General features: G+C 39.1%; 1 protein-coding gene across 4 annotated transcripts in view; it reads right to left on the reverse strand.

The window, feature by feature from the left end:
- mov10l1 (Mov10 like RNA helicase 1) overlaps window positions 1–22,945 on the reverse strand; it is a 221,507-nt gene that overhangs the window by 170,761 nt on the left and 27,801 nt on the right. For all 4 annotated transcript variants that reach the window (XM_055201125.2, XM_055201124.2, XM_073871734.1 and 1 more), the window contains exons 3-4: window positions 11,147–11,334; window positions 8,352–8,508 (exon numbers count right to left, since the gene is read on the reverse strand). In XM_055201125.2, coding sequence (XP_055057100.2) covers window positions 8,352–8,508; window positions 11,147–11,334 — 345 coding nt within the window. The remainder of the gene's footprint in view (window positions 1–8,351; window positions 8,509–11,146; window positions 11,335–22,945) is intronic.

Genomic DNA, 22,945 nt, shown 5'->3' on the forward strand with positions numbered 1-22,945 from the left:
ACAGAGATTGTAGCAAAAAGGCAGTGCTAATGTCAAGCCCATTGCACTGAACGAGCAAAGCTTAAGCTGACCCGGGATATAAAAAACGCAAAGCAATGTAAAGTCTGTCATCGGGACAGCAAGTAGACTTTTAAATCTGAAATAATGAGTGGATCAAGATAGAACATAAGCAGTAAAAGTGCCTATCTAATAGAAATTATAACCATTATAACATCAGTCACATTTATGATCTATGGACCTGCACTGTCTATTAATATACTACATATAGTATTGTATTATATTGAGTTTGATAAAAGGGGTCTAATTGCTTCATATACCCGTGCAAAAACAGTTTTTTCGTGGTGCTTTGACAAACAGTGTCAGCTTTGTTAATGGCAAAGAAAGTTTGGGGTGGTTAGATTAATTAAATATTATGTGAAATTAATATTAATTTTCAATAAATCAAAGTATTGTGTTGTGTCACACATTATTAGTTCTTCGTCACATGTATAGTATTTGTCAGTGGGTAATGACCAGCTACCACCACAAGTAAATTTCAGATCTGTGGGAAACACTACAACGTTTAAGAAAACAAGGCGGCATGTGGTTTAAAAGATGGCAAGTAAAATAAAAAGCATATCTGTATGCAATACAGTTTCATTATTGTTCATTATTATCCAGAGCGCCTTAATATAACTTGAAAAAAATATGTAATATGTGCGACCAAATCATATTTTGCGCCAGTAACTGAAAAAGTTGGTAGCGCAAGTGCCACCAGTGGAAAAGGTTAGTGTAGTTCCCTGGTTGAAGACCCCTGGCATTACATGAAGAGTTTCGTTGCAAAACGAGATAACCACCTTTTTTAATTGTTCAGAAATCTCGTTTTTTGGTTGTGCATTCCAATTAATTTCAATGCAACTGCAGTTGGTTTGTTTTGATTTAAACCTTCATAACTTAAAAAATACAGCTAAGTAGCACCATAAAACAAAATAATAACATGATAACATAATAATAAACATGTTTTGACAAAAATGTTAAAAAATTAATTTATCTCGTTTTGCAACGAAACTCTTCACATAAACAAATGTTTTATTCAATAAAGAATATTGTGGTATTTAGAGATCATTTGTTTGTATGTGTCCTGCCAAGAACAGAAAGATTTTGTGTTCGCTTCAGGCTTGTGCACAACTCAGATTTTCAGAATTGGCCTCCATTCATGAGGCTCCTGATTGGTTAACAAGGCGCGAAATTCCACCAAAGTTCAAATTTTTCAACTCGGGGGTCAGCCGCAAATTCGCGTGAACCGCAAAATGCACAAAAAGCACCATTCGCGCGTACCACGCACAACGCTTCGGCGGAAACGCGTCTTCCGCGCCAGGGTTTTTTTCATGTTTTTGCCCAAACTATCCCTTTAAAGTCTAAGAGGTCTCAGCTGTTGTGTCCCACTGACAAGCGTAGTGTCTTCAAATTTGGTTAAATGGCTCTCAAGTGAGGATTGTAGAGTTGAGACAAACTTTTTATTTCCGGTCATCTTCATGTTTTTGACAGCATGCTTTAAGCCCCTGACACAAGGGATGACGAAGCTGGAGGCTACTATTTTCTCAGCCTGGCATCTGTCTGTAGCCTCCTCAAAGGGTTCCAATGCCTCACAAAGCTCCTAGATTATTTTCCATTCATATGATGTCACCTGGATGGGGCAATGAGCTCAGCAAGTACATCACTTGGAACATTGAGAAGAGACCTCAGCATCTTTAACTGGCTATTTCAGCGAGTGCCATTTGCAGGCTGAAGTTTTTGCCCTCCCTCTAGAGCATCAGTAGCCAGTGTGGGCTTGTGACAAAAAGAAACAAGTTTTTGGACATTGCCCAGTAGATTTTTTATGGAGCCAACATCATCCATGGCACCACGAAAGACAAGCTGAAAAGTGTGTACAAAGCAGCATTAGGTTCTCTCTGGTGGAAAGTAGACCATCTCCTTTTCAACATTCACCACTTCAAAATCAGATGTCTCATCCTGCTCCTCCTCTTCACTTTCAATAACAGGCATTGGTGTGAAGAGGGTGAATGCCTTTATTATGTTGGATGCATTATCGGTCACAATGAATGACACTTTGGTCTGAATACTGTAATATTGAATATCTTCAAAATGAACAAGTTCAGATGACCTTTTAGGCCTGCTATTATTTACTATGTCGCTGTTATTACAGGTGTCAAATCTATAAATGTTTGTAATCTGAAGTTGAAAGGGACTTCTAAAACTTAAAAAGTCAAGTGTTAACCATCAAATTGTGTAGAAAAGAAGCTTTCAAACAAATGCCCACCTCAAATTGTTTGGCAACCATTTTAAATACTTGGTTAAAGTAAAGCATTCTGGGAAATAAAGTCATGTTCCATCGTGTTCCAAAAAATTACTATTACAATGAACCAAACTTAATTATTTGTTATGTGACTAGAGCTTTTAACATTAATTGCTGGGGGAAACATTTCCTGTTAATGTAATCTGTACAAGTAGTTCAAACTAATATAATTTATAGTAGGGCTGCAGCTATCGATTCTTTTTGTAATCGATTAATCTAGCACTGAATCGATCGATTAATCGAGCAGAGGTGTAAAGTACTCGAGTAAATGTACTTCGTTACTGTACTTAAGTATTTTTTGGGCTACTTTGTACTTGTACTGAGTATCAAAAATATAGGCAACTTTTACTCTCTACTCAATTACATTTTTGATTGGGTATTTGTACTCTTTACTCCACTACATTTGAAATGACACTTAACGTTACTCGCTACATTGTTTATTCGTCAAATAAAAACGAGACGAAAGTGTCAGAGAGTGATGATGGATAGAATCTGTGGTCGCGAGGTTACACGCACACACACAACTGAGGGACTTCATTTGGCGTGGCGCAGAGGAAACGTATGAAATCAAAGTACTGCGAGAGCGAATCAAATGCATATGGAGAAGTCTGGTCTCGCGGTACTTTGATGTCAAACGCTAAATGGCTTGCGTTGAGCCACCGTAGCGGGACATCTGCGTGCTGCGTATGTCATAACTGTAGAGAAAAGTTTGCGTCTGGTCTGAGAGAAGAGATAAAGAGCAAACATATGGATGCATATCACATTTGCTTCTGTCAAGGGACCCTTTGTTAAACATGTGATGCTACAATCAAAACAAAAGTGAAGCGCGATTGCAGGAGGGTCATCACGCAACTCAAAGGCAAGCACAAATGTTTATATACTCTGATGCTATATCAGCTAACCTGAGCTGGTTACATAACTTGATATAACTTACTATATAAGCCAAAATAAACCAGCGAGGTCCTGTACTGATTGCCCGAGTAACTTAAGTACATTATAAGATTGATAATAAGTGTACAATTTCACTGTCCTCACATTTAATCAAGTATGCTGTAATGTATTTACTGTAAAGAGGGATGCATGACGGAAGAAATATAGTGATAGTGATAGTGATGTTACGTCTACTACATGTGTTTACAATTAATCTTTCAAATGAACAACTTCACGTTTTTAATATGCATTATCATATTTCTGTTAGTGTAATTTTAGTTTACAGGAATTTTTTAAATATTAAAATTATATCTTTTTTAGGATAGGCCTATAAGAATATTTGGTAATGTTAACAAGATTTTAATAAAGTATTAGTAATTATTGAAATTAACATTAACAAAGATGAATAAATGCTGTATAAGTGCAGTTCATTATTAGTTCATGTTGAGTAATGTAGCTAACTAATGTTAACTAATGAACCTTATTGTAAAGTGTTACCATATATTTATATCACAAAGTTAGGCTATATATTTTTCAGCATGGCACATTCAAGTACACAATGACACTAGACTAAAATTAAATGGGTTTATATTAAATTGAATGTAGATTTCTAGACTAAAATCTCATGGCATTTACCGGTAGTTGAATAAAATTAGACTAAAACTAAATCAATTCAGATGACAAAAATATGACTAAAACTTAATTCAATTTTTGTCAAAAGACTATGACTATGTTTAATCTGTGTTTGTTCTGCCAGGTCAAAATTTTGAGGAGTTTGATTTCTTTTCTATATTAGGAAATAAAACCTTATAAATAAACTTTCTTAGTTTTCACTGCCCAGATCTACAATGTCTCTTTGTGTTGAGGACTAGTGCATCTTTGAGCCAACATTCAGTACGAGTAAAAATACTTGAGTACTTTTAAATTGGGTTACTTTAATACTTTTACTCAAGTCGTATTTAAATTGGCAACTTGTAACTTGTAGTGGAGTAATTTTTACAGTAAGGAATTTGTACTTTTACTCAAGTATGGCTTTTAGCTACTCTTTACACCTCTGTAATCGAGTAATCGTGTTTTTTTAAACCACCAAAACAAATAATGCATAACGAAAATGACGTGGCTGTAAAATGTTCAAGCATTTGGCTTTTATTTCTAAAAAAAAACAGAGGTATTTGGCTCCAAAAAATAAGTCTATTAATTTCAAAGTTTATAAGTTCCAGTGCCAACAATTAAGCACTTTAATTTATTAATATGCATAACAGGTTTCATGCTGTAATCTAGCCCTGACATCAAAGTAAATATCTGGTTTATGTACATTTCTACACCTGCAGCATTTACCATTAGGCTACTAACATGTAATATATCATTTCTGGGGTGAGCCTATTTGCTATGGTAACAACCTGTGTGTGTGCGCGCGCACGTGCACCTGTGTTTCTGTGTGCACGCGTGCTGTGCTTGAGGAAGAGTGACACCCCAGTCAGACGTTCAGTTGCTTCATTGCATTTTGGTATGGCAGAAAAACATACATTCCTTTTCAATAGAACCCTGCATTTGGTTTGCATCACTTGCATTGCGGTGCATTTTAGGTTAAGAATCCGTTCGAAAAAAACGCGTTACGACATCACGTCCCGCTGTATACAGTGAATGCATGCTGAAATTATTGTTGCGTGGCTACATAAAAGTTTAAGCATATGTGATGCATTGCGCGATCAGTCTGACTCGGGTAAGAGAGAATAACTTCCTTATGCTAAACTCCAATAAGACAGAGATTATTATTATGGAACAAAATATGTCAGATTACAAGTTGCCCATATATGATTGCACTGTGGAGCCGTTTTTTTGGTACACACACCTGTAAAGTGCATGCGTGTTTGTGAAGGGGTTCTTTTTTAAGCAATTGAACGTGAATACGAAAACATCAAAGCTAAACATCATATCTAGTCAAACCGCATAACGACATCGCTACAAATACAGTATGGGATTAAAATCAGCGAAAGCTATGTTACCTTGTTTCATCGACGCTTGGTGAAACAGCAGTGGATGTTTTCGGTTCAGATGCTGAATGTAATGATCCCAAACTTTAGACATTCTCTCTCTGGCGTTTATGGACATATTCGCTCCACCATCGCGCCAACTAAATTCAAAATGTACCACGCGCTATGATGTGCTTCCTGAACATTGAACAACGGTCCGTGTGAATCAGATCTCGGCGCGTGTAGTGCGTGTCATAGGAATTTAACGAGGCTTCGAGGCAGAATTTTTGCCTCGAGAATTTTTTGAATCGAGTAAATCGAGTAACTTGATGAATCGTTTCAGCCCTAATTTATAGAATATGTAACGCAATCATATCTGATATCTGACATACTGTAACGCTTCATTTTTAACACTTCACTTACTGTATAATATGTATATGAATTTCTTTGAATTTCTATTGAATTGCAATTCTGCTTCCTTTAATTTAGATTCAAGCTGTAATTCTAGATCCTGTTTTTGACCATTTTTTTTAATTCAATTCAAATTCAAGAAAGCCTGAAATGTCTTCTTTTAAACAACCTTATTATAATTGAAAACAAATATTGCTTGATAAATATAATCTGTATTGAAGTAAGGAGTACCATTTTTCCTGGCTGACCTCATTATCTGTATATTGTGCTATTGTTTACGCGTGAGGAAACAAGATTACTCGCGGACATGCACCCGATGCCATATGCAACGTGTTTTTAAATAGTTTACAGATGTGGCCTTTAAAAACAGTGACATAAATGTGACGTCTACTCGCAAAAGGTCTATATCTAGAGAAACTCAAGAAAATATTTTATAGTTTTATAATAACTCAAAATGTGACCCGATCCAGCAAAATGAGCAGTGGTGTAAAGTGCAGGGTATACGCAGGTATACGGAGTATACCCACCTCTTTATTTGATGGCATGGGGTATACCCACTTCTACTGGGGACATAAATTAAGAGTATACCCACTTCTTCAGACACCACTATACCACTGAAAATGAGTCACAGTGACCCAGATTTCAAAATTGAGATTTTGGTATCAATGGAAAGAGGAGATCATATGCCTTCAAATGATATCCTAGTCAAAGTCATACCTTGAATGGTTTTAAAGATTAAACATTTGAATTAAGGTTGTCTGTCTTCTTTTTCCAACTGAAAACCTGAGAAAACGCCTTTAAAGTTTTTTGTAGATACCTTTCAAAATCCATTGCCTTTTTAAAGGGACAAACGATTTATTTTACAGCTTAATTTGACCAAAGACATTAATATAAATGATATTACAGTAAACCAGGAAACAAGCTTATAAATCAAACAGAATGATGTTTATTGAAAATGTAAAGTAACAGAAAGGCTTCTGTGATGGTTGGGGTTTGAATTAGGGGAAGGGAATGGAACATTACGTCTATGGAATGCCCCCACAAAACATGGAAACCAGAATGTTTGTTTGTGTGTGCGTGTTTGCGCGCTCTGCGCGTGTTTGCGCGTGTTTGCGCGCTCTGCGCGTGTTTGCGCGCTCTGCGCGTGTTTGCGCACGCGTACGCGTGTGGGAGAAATTGAGAGAGGCAGAGAGACAAGCAAAAAGAAAACAAATAATGTTTGCCTATGCAATCATATCTTTGGTCCTGTACACACTGCATATTAATTTGGTTGTCACTTCACCTTTTAATGCTTAATCCTGTTCTGTACACACACACAGTTCAGTCATTTACGGGACTCACAACCGCATTCTACAACCAAATTAACTCCCGCAAAATGCAGGTAGTGACAACCAAATTTACAAAAACTCTGCACAGTGTGTACATAACCAAACTGAACAACTAGTAGTTAATCAAGTGGTTAAACGTTCATTATGGACATGACAGGTCTCTCTTCTGAAAAAATAAATGCTTAGAAGAGTAAAAAGTCTTCTGTATGCGCGGTTCAGAAAATGACAGAGGCACAAACAGTTTGCTGACTAGTGTTGCCAGTTCTTGCACTGAAAAAACAGCGAACAAGAAAAATCCAATAATAAACCAAAATAAATCTAAATGCTTTACCTCAAAGATCAAAATATTGGGAACGGCACCACACTTTATTAACACAAAAAACTTGATCGCTTCATAAGCCAAAAGCCATAAACGGTTAAGTGCCAAAACAGTATTTACGTACAAAAAAGACGAGGACCTGGCAACACTACAAGACCGCGCGCTTCGCGCTGTGAAGCAGCCTCACAAAAGCGTAGAATACACAACACAAAGACGGAGGTTTATTGCAAAACACAATGCTGTTATTATTTTGGTCAAAGCTGTGAGTGATAAGCACGCAAGACGGCTGAGCGTTGCTATGGTTATTTCTGTTTCAATCATCACATTTTCGGGAGTGAGTCTTGTTCTGTACAGACATGAAACGAACATTTAGGGGATTCACTCCAGCATTTGAATGCGGTTGTCACTCCCGAAAGTTTGTAGTGTGTACGAGACCATTGTGTAGGCTAATTTACAATAACAGTGTAAACAATTCAAAAAGGAGTTCAATAGGAGAGGAGAGTGCTGCGAGTCTGACAGGAGGATGGCTGGACCAATCGCGTGCCCTGGGGTTTCCCATTGACAAATGATCAGCGTTTATGAAGATTTCTGATTGGCTTTAAAACAACATGTAACACCATATTTGGAGAGACGTTTCAGGGGATACCCGGGAAAATCTCGGAGGTGACAAGAGGATTTGAGAAAGCAATGTTCATTTCCAGCGAATTTAGTAAAACTGTTTCAACTTTAATAGTCATTTAAACACCTTTACTCAATTATTTGGACTACGAAACGTTGGGAGATTTTTTTTAATGTCTGTTCTTTGAAATTAGCTAAAAATATTTTTTTGATAATTTCAATGTTTTTCACATCATTGGCTCATATTTTTAAATGGAACGTTGCGATTTCCGACTCATTTCGCCAGAGCGGGTCACAAATATTCATATAAAATTTTCATGGAAAATCAAACATCTATAAGTAAGATCTGATACCTCATAACTTCACCTCTTTAGGAAGTCAGCTAGAAAAAAGAAATACCAACTTGTAAGCTATTAAAGAGCTTGTTTGTGTCAGACCTTCACACAGAGCTGATCGTGGGAAAAACGTTGTCTGATTTATAAATCCTCCATCTTGATCACACGAGGTCACTGTTCCAATCAAAGGCCTGAGTTTTCCAGCCTCTCCGACTGACTCGGAGCTTCCACTCTCCCACACATCCTTCTGTCGCTCCACCTGAAAACAGTAAAGGTCTTAGACTTACTGTCATTTTATGATTAATATTAATATTACTAGAGATGCACCGAAAGGAAAATTCTTGGCCAAAGCCGAATAAAATGGAACAACTCAGCCGGGGGCCCAAATACCAAATAACCAAATAATTTTTTATTTTCCTAATTATTTTGCCAATCTCCTTATCATTGCACAACTTACATTCAGAATGTCCTTTTTACTATAGATTTTACATTATTTAACAATTACTTAATTTTTACATTCCAGCAGTCATTGTAGGGCCTGATCAGATAGCTATAGATAGACTTAGCTAAATTGTTCAATTTACATTCGACCACATGAGAATCTTGGCTAAACTGATATTAATACGATCTTTTATTTACGCACAAAATACAATTACACTATTCATAACTCTGCCTTAGGAAACTTGCATTGAGGCTTACAACACTGTATGTTAAAAAAGCATTTCACCCTTAGAAACATTAATCCTTATTAAAAGTGATCATATTTGTAGTCGAAAGGTAACATACATTTCGAATTTGGTGCCTATTTGACCGAGAAAAGGAGTGTTTGTAGTCTCACCCTCTCTACAAAGATATAGGACTTCCTTCTTTCACTGATGCAAAATGATGATTTTTACATCATTGAAAGAAGGAAGTGCAACACTGAAATCTGTATTTCTCCTGTCTCAGGGGAAACTGAGGTAATGATGCACGACCATTCAAAAACATGACTGGGTATCTAACTATACACAGCTTAATGCAAATGGGTGAAGTGTCCCTTTAAGCAGCGGGGACTGCAATCACGATTTGAGAGAGAGAGAGAGAGAGAGAGAGAGAGAGAGAGAGAGAGAGAGAGAGAGAGAGAGAGACGGCATCAAGATTGACAGATGAAAAAGCGCTCAAAAAAGCAGTCTTATAAAAAGCTTATTTTATAAATGCTTTACTTCTTGTTTAATATAAGCGTGTTTGTCATTGTAGGACTTTACTGGCTTTACGAAGTTTTTATTACATACCACTGATGCTCTTTGTTGTTTTATGACATGAGATGAAAGCGCTCAAGTCGCTCATTCTCCGTGCTTGCCGAACATTTGGTGCATCCCTTAATTTTACACTTTGTTAGCTTATTACTATATGATGTTTGGATTTTAGGATAAATAAACATTATGTCCAGGGTCTAATAGCATTTTGGTTTATTCTGGCACATTATGTTTATTTTTGTGCACTGACTTGAAAAATAAACATCAGGGGTGTGCCGGTTTCAGAATTGGTGATGACATAACCGTCGGGGGGGGGGGGGTGGCTTTTGCTTGTTTAAATGTTGTGGATTGACGCGGAAGTGTCATTTTACCATAAAATCATGAATGTGATGCCAAATGGGTTTTAAACAGTAATAACTTTGAGCAATTTAACAGAAAGCAATGAAATATTTAAAAAAAACACTGTTGCCAGGCGACTGCACTGTCATTCACTCTCTGCCCAGCATAAAATAATCCTCTATCTATCATTTATCTTAATAACCTTCAGAGAATCAGATTATGTCTGTAATTGTGTCTATATCTGTCATTACATGGACCAGAACAGCACGAAAACCCTGTGGATTAAAAAGCGTTGAAGAGGTTTTGCTCATAAGTGCATGTAAAATATAGTAATGTGAACTTGAGATTTTTATACTGTTATTAAACTGCACAGTATGCGCTGCAAATGCAGCCGGTGTAAAAGCACAATGCCCACCGCAGCAAACGCTCTCCACATATGCGCTGCTCAGTGCTCACGCTTGCGATGTGAAACCGGCGTTTGAATAAACTAGACACTGATTAGCTACTTGCTCTACATTTATTTAAATTTAACAGCAAGACAACTAGCAGTGAATGTGCTTCAGGAGAGTTAGTAGATTAACATGAAAGGATTTGAACTTGAAAAGCGGAGTGTCCTAGCCTACTGACGCCTTTCAGCGGTTAAAACAACATTCCTTCATGGTCATTCATGTTGATTTGATGCTATAAATTAACTAGAAGGAAGAGATGATTTGAAAGGTGAGACTTTGTTTAATATGTTTAATCTCAAAAGTAACGGAAAAGTAACCTGGTCTGTCCTGTATGTCAGCGCGTTGTCCGTGTCTGCTCCGCGATGTATTTTTCACTGCGTGAGAACCACGGTGAGGCGTGTAACACAGACTGTTAACTGTTAATTGTTTTTAATTTGTATTTAGAAATTCTTTATGGTAAAAAATAAAAATATTTTAATAACATGGTTTTGGCGGTTATAGAGTTCTAATGACGGTGTTCAACTATAACCGTCGGTCTCACGGTTATGTAATGACCGTCACACCCCTAATAAACATTTTCAAAAATCTATTTATTTATTTATAGTTATTTAATAAGTTATAGTTTATTTTAAAGGCGGAGTCCATGATGTTTGAAAGCCAATGTTGATATTTGAAATCACCTAAACAAACACGCCCCTACCCCAATAGAATCTGGACCTTCTGTTGATAGACCCGCCCCACACATACGCAACCCGGCATTTGATTTGATTTGATTGGCTATAAGTGTGTTTTGGTAGTCGGCCCGTCTCCTTTTCCAACGCGTTTTTCAAACATCGTGGACTCCGCCTTTAAGTGTTAAGTATTCAATTCTTACCCTGAGTGCTCTCCATCCACCGTGAGCTCCTTCCCGCACGGCCAGAGCCTGGACTGTGTCTCCCACACATAGCACAACTCCTCCTAACACAACTCCTGAAGTGAAGTACACAGCATGATCTATCAGACCATAATCCACACACAGATGCGTCACAATACCAGTGCGCACCTGCCGGATCTCATCCACACCTAAGAGCAAAACAAACAAACTGAGCAAATACAAACCACACTCACCTGAGCACAGCAAACACACACACACCTGAGTGCAGCAAATACACACACACCTGAGCACGGACGCACATGTACACCTGAGCGCAGCAAATACACACACACCTGAGCGCAGCAAATACACACACACCTGAGCACAGCGCACGCACATGTACACCTGAGCGCAGCAAAAACACACACACACCTGAGCACAGCAAAAACACACACACACACACACACACACACACCTGAGCGCAGCAAATACACACACACCTGAGCGCAGCAAATACACACCCACCTGAGCGCAGCAAATACACACACACCTGAGCGCAGCAAATACACACACACTTGAGCGCAGCAAATACACACACACCTGAGCGCAGCAAATACACACTCACCTGAGCACAGCACAAACACACACACCTGAGCCCAGCACAGACACACACCTGGCGTAGCTAATACACACTTACCCGAGCACAGCACAAATGCGCACTTACCCAAGCACACCTGAACAAATATAAACACACACTTACTTGAGCACAGCACAAACACAGACGCACACACACACACCTTAACAAATATAAACATACACTCACTTGAGCACAGCACAAACGCATACACCTGAACACACATACACACACACACACTCGACTGAGCACAGCACAAACACAAATTCACATGCGCACAGCACATACACACACACCTAAGCACAGCACAAACAAACACAACTGGCATAGTAACTACACATACAACTGGCATAGCAAATACACACTTACCTGAGCACAGCACAAACGCGCACTTACCCAAGCACAGCAAAAACAAACACACCTGAACAAATATAAACACACACTCGCTTGAGCACAGCACAAACACACATGCACACACACACACCTACCTGAACAAATATACACACACACTCGACTGAGCACAGCACAAACACAAATTCACCTGCGCACAGCACATACACACACCTGAGCACAACACAAACAGCAAATGCAAACACACACACACACACACACACACACACCTGAGCACAGCACAAACACACACTCACCTGAGCAAATACAAACACACACTCAGCTGAGCACAGCACAAACACACATGCATGCACACACACACACACGCACACACACACACCTACCTGAACAAATATAAACATACACTCACTTGAGCACAGCACAAACACACACCTGAACAAATATACACACACCTGAGCACAGCACAAACAGCAAATGCAAACACACACACACACACACACACACACACCTGAGCACAGCACAAACACACACTCACCTGAGCAAATACAAACACACACTCAGCTGAGCACAGCACAAACACACATGTATGCACACACACACACACACACACACACACCTACCTGAACAAATATAAACATACACTCACTTGAGCACAGCACAAACACACACCTGAACAAATATACACATACCTGAGCACAGCACAAACAGCAAATACAAACACACACACCTGAGCACAGCACAAACAGCAAATACAAACACACACACGATTTATTCCACGATATCCACCGTGAGCTCCTTCTCCCACGGCCAGAGCCTGGACTGTGTCTCCCACACATAGCACAACTCCTCCTAACACAACTCCTGAAGTGAAGTACACAGCATGATCTATTAGACCATAATCCACACACAGATGCATCACAATACCAGTTCGCACCTGCCTGATCTCATCCACACCTAGGAGTAAAACAAACAAACTGAGCAAATACAAACCACACTCACCTGAGCACAGCAAACACACACACACACACACACCTGAGCGCAGCAAATACACACAGACCTGAGCACAGTGCATGCACGCACATGTACACCTGAGCACAGCAAAAACAAACACACACCTGAGCGCAGCAAAAACACACACGCACCTGAGCGCAGCAAATACACACACACCTGAGCGCAGCAAATACACACACACACCTGAGCGCAGCAAATACACACACACACCTGAGCGCAGCAAATACACACACACACCTGAGCTTTTAATAAGGTTTTTGTGTTATTTAAATATTTAATGCCATAGAGTTTTCATCATTTTCACAAAAAACTTCGGTAACTTTTGTTTAAGACCAAAGTCCGTCCACTGTGTAGGAGCCATATCCTATTTATGTTTAAGTGAATTTAGTGACCCCTGCTGTTGAATCATGATCTTGTGGCCTTGGAACAGAAGTTGTGCCAATTGGTGGCATATAGGGAGACAAAAGCTGTGTCCGAAACCACTCCCTATTCACTATATAGTGCACTATATCGGGTGTCGGCCATTTTGTAGTGGTGTCTGAAACCTGAGTGAACAACTTCATTCTCTACATTCATTCACTACTTTTTACCAACAATGCACTCTGATTTTGAGGGTACATTCGATGTACACTCACTCAGTCATATTTCCCATGATGCAACGGGAGTCGTACGTGTAGCTGGAATCAGTTGAAGGATACTGACAGTAAACATCACACATTTACGTATATACACTTTTGTTACTTCTTGTTGTCAGTTATTTTCTAGTTTTTGAAAATAAACAAATAAAAAATTATTGCAATATCTTTCATTTAAAATCTAATACACATTTTTATTAAACAACAATAAACAACAGTAAATAAATATGATAAGCAGTTGTTTTGCTCTCTTTGTTATCAACTAATACAATAAACATGACAAATGTGAAAAACAGTAAGAAAGAAGACTTTACTGTTTCACGGCACAATCAATAAAGCCACACAGATATAAGGGGTTGTGCACACCAAAACTTTTAAACGCGGCTGAAAACACCTGGACAACGCCGAATGCCAGCTGTTTTTCAGCTGAGTGCCAGCTTTCTTCAGCTAAGTGCTTTGATAGCTCTGATATGTCAGCTTTGAGACGGTTGGTTGCCTTGATACTTGTCCTGCCCCTCCTCCACTGTGATTGGACGGCTGCGTGAGAACTTACATTGACAAGCGGAGCTTTTCATCCAAAGTTAAATATTTTTCAACTCTCGGCGCTCAGCGCGGAAAAACCGCCGAGCGCTGGTTTTCAGCGCGGAAGAAAACCACTGATGCTGGCTTATTTGAAACACCGCTGAGCTTCCATTGGAAACAATTGAAAACATGCGCCGGACGCAGGCGTAACAGTTTTGGTGTGCACAACCCCTAAGGGTTTATGAGAAACCTCTGCGACAGCTCTCTGTGGCATGGTATTTACGTCAGTGTCCGAAATCGCTCACTCATTTTTGTTAGCTTAGAATTTCTTCTCTTTACTTACATTGAACAGGTAAGTTCAAGGAGGCTTCCATGTCGTTCTGCCGTATTGATAAACTATAATAGCAGAGAGGGACAAAAAGCACTAGCCTACCAACGTGTTTCCACAACACGTTTTCTTTCAGAACACGTGAACTAGCTGAAACAGACATAGAGATCAGTGAGTACATAACGGCTACCATAGTTAGGCGCTAAAGAGCACTATTTGTTTGAATGCAAAATACAATTTCACCAGTAGATGGGGGTAAATCCTACTTATTTTAATGACATTTTATTTTACTGGAATAAAAAAAATCTAAGGTGTCTGAAGTTACTTACTAGAAGGCAGTACATACTGTTACACATGCGTTTTCTCTTTAGCTGTTTACTTTCTCTTAAGACCTAAATGGTTGTGTTTATGAGGAATTTTGATGCATATGTGTATTTAAGGCAAATAAAGCGGTAAAAATGCTCATGAGCTTAATGAGCAGCAGTTGCGCAACTTGCGCGCAAATCCACTCAAACAAAAACAGCGTGTGCATATAGCACTGGTGTTTGTGTTTCAATGGCTTAAAAATACTTGTTTGAAAACTGCAGTGTACAATGCAATGTACAAGTGTTACGTTTTCATGACCACGTGCACAGGAACGTGACTTGGGTGCGAAACCTTGATAAAGAAGATAGTTCAAAATCTCTACAGTTGACAAATTTCTAACGGTTTATCATATCTACCAGTTTATCGCCCACCCCAACACTCACCTGAGCACAGCACAAACACACACTCACCAAAGCATAGCACACAGTTTAGCTCGCTTGAAATGCATAAAACTGAACAAATACATAAGGATTACAACTTTGTGTTCAGACAGATGTGAGAGTGCGTGCACGTGAGACCGAGAGAAGCGCAGCTGCTCATGACGCACTGGATTTATTTCAGGTGCTAAAAGGAGTCCATGGCGCACACATTCAGGTCCGAGCAAGAGTCCAAGATGTGCACAGTAAGTCCAGATGCTTGCAAGAAGGAATGTGGGTGCATACAAGCGCTCTTAAGCAAAGTAAAGCCCACAAACCCTCATGCGAGGAAAAGCACACAATGTGCATGCTAATGTGAAACTATGATGATGATAATAAAAATTTTATTCGTTTGAAATAATACTGTTAAATATGGAAATAACTGATCGCAACAACAAACGACTTTCGTTCATTTTAGCTACCATATATAGGCCTCCAGGCCACCACACAGATTTTCTTAAAGAAATAGCAGACTTCCTATCTGAGCTTACAGTCACTGTAGATAAAGCTCTTATCGTTGGTGATTTTAATATCCATGTGGATAATCCAAAAGATGCATTAGGACGTGTGTTTATGGATGTTCTAAATTCTCTCGGCATTAAACAAAACGTGTCAGGGCCCACGCATACTCGTAATCACACACTAGACTTAATTCTGTCACTCGGACTCAATATTAATAACATCGAAATATCACCCCAGAGCGATGCAGTTTCAGACCATTGCCTTGTGTCATGCACAATACTTCTAGATAGGACCGCTCAGCCTACAACATGCTACAGATTAGCCAGAACAATAATTTCCACCACTAAAGATAGCTTTATTAGCACTCTTCCAGACCTGTCTCAAATGAAACATGTAGCAGATAATCGTGAAGATCTAGATATTATAATAGAAAACCTGAACAACGTCTGCTCTAGCACGTTGGATGCCGTTGCGCCCATTCTAAAAAATAGAATCAAAGAAAAACCGCCAGCTCCATGGTATGATCATCATACTGCAGCCCTTAAAAAAGTAGCTAGAAAAATGGAAAGAAACTACCGAAGCACAAAGTTAGAGGTATGGCGTTCAGCATGGAAAGAGAGTGTTCAACACTACAGACAGGCTATTAAAACTGCCAGATCTACCTATCTAGGTACGCTTATTAAAGAAAATCATAACAACCCTCTTTTTCTATTTAGCACAGTTGCGAAACTGACTAGAAACAAAGAACAAACAGAAACCAATAGTAAACTCCAACACAATAGTGATGACTTCATGAACTTCTTTACTAACAAAATTATGTTTATTAGGGAAAACATAGAAACTACGCAAGCAGCCATCACTCTACCCAATAGTACATTTTCCACTAGATTACCAAACGAACATCTTGAGTCATTTAATCCTACTACAATAGAAGAGCTCTCTAAACTAGTAACATCATCCAAATCATCGTCCTGTATACTAGACCCCGTTCCCACAAAATTACTAAAAGAGGTATTTCATGTAGTGTCAGACACGGTACTTAATATCTTTAACTCATCTCTAGAATTAGGATACGTTCCAACAGCTTTCAAACTAGCAGTTATTAGACCGCTCATTAAAAAACAAAACCTTGACCAGGGAGATCTTAATAACTTTAGACCAATCTCAAATCTACCTTTTCTCTCTAATATTAGAAAAAGTAGTGGCAAGCCAGCTACGCACATTCGTAGAAAATAATAATACATATGAAAAGTTCCAATCAGGATTCAGGCCCCACCATAGCACAGAGACAGCGCTGCTTAGAGTTACAAATGACCTCCTATTAACATCCGATCGTGGTGAAATCTCAATCCTTATATTACTAGACCTTAGTGCAGCCTTTGACACAATAGATCACACAATCTTACTCAATAGACTAGAAAACTATGTTGGCATCAGTGGTCAGGCGTTAGCCTGGTTCAGATCGTATCTAACCAATCGATATCACTTTGTTTATGTAAACGAGGAAGAGTCATATCACTCCCCCGTTAAATACGGCATACCTCAGGGATCAGTTCTAGGCCCTATCCTATTCTCGTTATATATGTTACCTCTAGGAGACATTATCAGGAAACATAACACAAGTTTTCACTGCTATGCGGATGATACCCAGCTTTACATCTCGTCGCATCCTAGCGAAACCCACCAGTTTTCTAAGCTAACAGACTGCATTAGTGATATTAGGGACTGGATGGCACAAAACTTTCTTATGCTAAACTCCAATAAAACAGAGATACTTATTATTGAACCGAATCGCTAAAAACATAATATGTCAGATTGCCCATAGATGGCTGCACGGTGGTGCCATCTTCCACGGTTAAGAATTTAGGCGTAATGTTCGACAGCAATCTATCTTTCGATAGTCATATCGCCAACGTCTGCCGCACAGCATTCTTCCATCTTAGAAATATCTCAAAAATACGCCATATGCTGTCTGCATCAGACGCAGAAAAGCTTATACATGCTTTTATGACCTCTAGAATAGACTATTGTAACTCGTTACTCGGGGGATGCCATGCAAATCAGGTAAACAAGCTACAGCTGGTTCAAAACGCCGCCGCAAGAGTGCTTACTCGATCTAAAAAGTATGACCACATCAGTCCAATTCTGGCATCTTTACACTGGCTACCAGTTAAATATCGTATACAATTTAAAGTATTACTAATCACCTACAAAGCCTTAAATGGCCTAGCGCCTTCGTATATTAAAGAACTACTATCAGAATACAATCCATCACGTAAACTGCGCTCACAAAATTCTGGTCACTTAATTATCCCTAGAATATCAAAAGTGTCTAAAGGTGGTAGATCCTTTTCCTACTTAGCCCCTAAGCTCTGGAATGATTTACCAAATAATGTTCGAGTATCAGACACAGTCGATCAATTTAAATCTAAACTTAAGACATTCTTCTTTAACAAAGCATTCACATAAAATGTCCAGTAAATGTACATTTCCCGCAGTAGTTAGTTTGTCTAGAACAAAGCACTCACATACCTCATATGGGTAATATACTATTGCCGCAATAGTTAGCCTGTCTGGAACCGAGCCGACTTGAACCACTATAATGTTTGACACTTGCATTGCATGCGAACGGCCCCTACGCTAATAGAATTCTGTTTTTCTCTCCCTGTCTCGTCCTCAACCATGAGGACCATGAGACAAACAGACCCAGTTCCGGCTGCTGTGAAGATCATTGCATCACTGATCCACTGGCTGTCCTTCAACGTGATGACCAGCCGATGCCCGACCAACGACCACCGGCTAAACCAGTTTAATTCGCTTACCCGCCTCCTATCCCTACCGTTTCTATATATATATAAATATATATTAATTCCTCCCAAGGGTTTTTGTCCTTCTAGGACTTTTTCCCATTGGGTTTTTTTTCCTAGAGGGTTTTTAATCCCAGGGAGAGTCAGCCAACTTTGGCTTAACTTAGCACTTTACAGTATACGTTACATTATTAATATGCTCGCTTGTACGGTTTAACCGCTTTCTCTACTTCTTATATTATCTATTGATTTTCTGTGTTCTCCTCTACATCTTCTCATGTAAAGCTGCTTTGCAACAATTAACACTTGTGAAAAGCGCTATATAAATAAAATTGAATTGAATTGAATTGAATAACCATCGCTAGGGATGTGAATTTATCTCATTTTTTTCATTTCGATTAATCCATAAGTCTGAAGAACGAGTACAAGATTAACTGGGGGCAGGGCACTCAAAGGGGTGGAGCGTACACGTCATGGTGAAAATAAAACATTTTTATACTTTCATTTTTATTGAGAACAAAGAACACACACAGATACAAGGGGGAAAAAGAAAAAATGACTAAAATAAGATAAATAAGATAAATGAAAGGGTCATCATAGGTAAACCAAAGGGATAATTTTTTTACAATGTTTAAATTACTGTATAACACTCAATGGTAGATTTGCATAGCGGATTTATCCCAATATCTAATACAATTTACCAACTGAAGTCTTACAGAAAAAGTTAGACTTTCCATACGGTATACTTCGTTTACAATTCCCAACAACTGGTCTTTTGTTGGAGGATCAACCTGCATCCATTTATGTGTTATGGCTTTATGGCTGCTTGCCAGGAGTATTTTTAACAAATATTTGTTTTCAAGACAAAAAATGTTCCCTAGGTACAATGTAATAAATAAAAAAAATCTAATTCCTCTCAAATTATTTTTCCAATTATTATTTTTAATTAGTAAATTGTTGCAATATGCTTATGACTAGCGAATGTAATTCTCAATAAACTTAACTAAACCAGGCCTTATGACGTATGCAGCCTAGAAATGCGACCTATTTAGTAGTATAGCTCCTGGTAAGCAGTTGTCAATACCAATATATATTTGCGCCTTCTAAACTCAGCAAAAAAAGAAACGTCCCTTTTTCAACTCTGTGTATTTCAACAGTAATGTTGTAAAAATCCAAATAACTTTACAGATCTTCATTGTAAAGGGTTTAAACATTGTTTTCCATGCATGTTCAATTAACCATAATCATTTAAATAACATGCACCTGTGGAATGGTCGTTAAGACCTTAACAGCTTACAGAGAGTAGGCATTTAATGTCACAGTTCTAAATACGCAGGACACCAAAGAGACTTGTCTACTGACTGTGAAAAACACCCAAAGAAAGATGCCCAGGGTCCCTGCTCATCTGCGTGAACGTGCATTAGGCATGCTGCAGGGAGGCATGAGGACTGCTGATGTGGCTAGGGCAATAAATTGCCATGTCCGTACTGTGAGACGCCTAAGACAGCGCTACAGGGAGACAGGAAGGACAGATGATCATCCTCGCAGTGGAAGACCACGTGTAACAACACCTGCACAGGATCGGTTCATCCGAATATCACACCTGCGTGACAGGAACAGGATGGCCACAACAACTGCCCGAGTCACACCAGGAACACACAATCCCTCCATCAGTGCTCAGACTGTCAGCAATAGGCTGAGAGAGGCTGGACTGAGGGCTTGTAGGCCTGTTGTAAGGCAGGTCCTTACCAGACATCACCAGCAGCAACGCCGCCTATGGGCACAAACCCACCTTCGCTGGACCAGACAGGAGTGGCAAAAAGTGCTCTTCACTGATGAGTCACGGTTTTGTCTCACCAGGGGTGATGGACGGATTCGTGTTTATCGTCGAAGGAATGAGCGTTACACTGAGGCCTGTACCTTGGAGCGGGATCGATTTGGAGGTGGGGGGTACGTCATGGTCTGGGGCGGTATATCACATCACCATCGGACTGAGCTTGTTGTCATTGCAGGCAATCTCAATGCCTTGCGGTACAGGGAAGACATCCTCCTCCCTCATGTGGTACCCTTTATGCATGCTCATCCGGACATGATCCTCCGGCAGGACAATGCCACCAGCCTTACGGCTCCATCTGTGCGTGAGTTTCTGCATGACAGCAATATCAGTGTTCTGCCATGGCCAGCGACAAGCCCGGATCTCAATCCCTTTGAGCATGTCTGGGACCTGTTGGATCGCAGGGTGAGGGCTAGGGCCATTCCCCCCAGAAATGTCCAGGAACTTGCAAGGGCCTTGGTGGAAGAGTGGGGTAACATCTCACAGCAAGAACTGACAAATCTGGTCCAGTCCATGAGGAGGAGATGCACTGCAGTACTTCAAGCAGCTGGTGGCCACACCAGATACTGACTGGTACTTTTGATTTTGAGCCTCCTTTCATTCATGGACACATTATTCTTTTTCTGTTAGTCACATGTCTGTGTAACATTTTTAGTTTATGTCTTATGGTGTTGACTCTTTTAGTGTCCATACAAATATTTATGCACCTTAAGTTCACTGAAAGTAAAAACAGTTGAAAGTCAGAGGACGTTTCTTTTTTTGCTGAGTTTATATTAAGGTCACTTTTGTAATGTCACGATTAACCAGTGTTTTACGTAGATTTTCTATTGTAATCATAATAATGTAACCAGTAATTGTTAAATCATTATTGCTGCTATACTATTTAAACAGCATTTGGGTATTATATATAAAGCAAAAAAAAAAAATAGAAGACTAAAATCCTGGCCATAGGATGTGTAAAGCCCAGTGGGGGTGTTTTAAATAAAATAAATGAACAAACATATACATTGTAGTTGTGGTGCTTCTTAAAACTGTCCAATTACTCAATTCTCTATAATTTTTTTAGCTAATTTTCTATTTCCAAATAGTAATTGCAGAGGTGTATCTATCTGTGAAAGTTCCAGAGTTTTCCATCCGGATTCATAACTTGGAATACACCAACCTATCAAAGGTTTCAGTTGTGCAGCATAGAAACAATCCTGAAGACTAGGTAGAGCCCTACCTCCCTTTTCTTTGACCAGCTGCAGTGTCTTAAACCTTATCCTAGGTCTCCTACCATTCCAGACAAACCTTGAGATCATCCCATCCCATTCCATTAAATTGGTTTAGTGATATGCCCAAAGGTAGAGATTGAAATTAAACAACCGTGGTAAAACATTCCTTTTTAACCGCCAGCTCCATGGTATGACCATCACACCGCAACCCTTAAAAAGGTAGCTAGAAAAATGGAAAGAAATTATAGCAGGGCTCAAAATTAACTTTTTTATTTGGTAGCACTGGTGCTCCCAACTTTAAAGAGTTAGGAGCACCAGCAAAAATTTAGGCGCACCATCCAAAAATTAAAAAGCACCACAACTACAATGTAAATGTTAATAGATTTATTTTATTAAAAATAAAACACCACCACCGGGCTTTACACGTCCTATGGCCAGCATTTAAAAGTTGGTATTCTATTTTATTTTATTTTTTGCTGCATAAATTCCTAAATTAATACCCAAATGCTGTTGAAATAGTATAGCAGCAATAATAATTTAACAATTACAGGTAACATGATTAAGATTACATAGAAAATCTAGCACTCACGTAAAACACTGATTAATTGTGACATTACAAAAGTGACCCTAATATAGAAGGATAATATATATTGGTATTGATAACTGCATTACCAGGATGCTTTTACTACTAAATAGGCAATGTTTTAAAAAAACAACAAAAACATACCATCAGCATTGTCGTATTCCACAGCAACATGGAACACAAGGATGTTTGTCGAATGTCCATTCACCAGCGCATGCGCACATACACCATCAAACACACTTTGACAGACAGGTCGGTGTCTCCATCAATAATAAACACATTTGTCATGACACGTCTTGTGTTTTTGGCACTTTCGCCATGTTTAAGCAAGGTACGTCTGGCGCTTAAAATGTTTTGATTCCGCCATTAACGCCGTTTTACAGGATTTACAGTAAACACAGTAAGTTAAATTTTCATAGCGGAGACACTCGAAATCTTTAAGCCACTCTCTCTGAAAGGTTTAACGTCAACTCGTATTTTCCGGTGGTGGAGTTACATTTGAATCCGGATCGTTGTCAAAAAATACAGTAATAACCTTGGCTGTAATCGGCTCGCTCTCGTCATGCTCGCGACGCGTTCGTCTTTCACATTTCCGCGCTTCACGGCAACAAGGAATGACTGACGCTCATATTAGCCAATCTGCGGTCTTCATTAAAC

Source organism: Misgurnus anguillicaudatus, chromosome 2, assembly GCF_027580225.2.
Source record: "Misgurnus anguillicaudatus chromosome 2, ASM2758022v2, whole genome shotgun sequence".
Taxonomy (NCBI): Eukaryota; Metazoa; Chordata; class Actinopteri; order Cypriniformes; family Cobitidae; genus Misgurnus; species Misgurnus anguillicaudatus.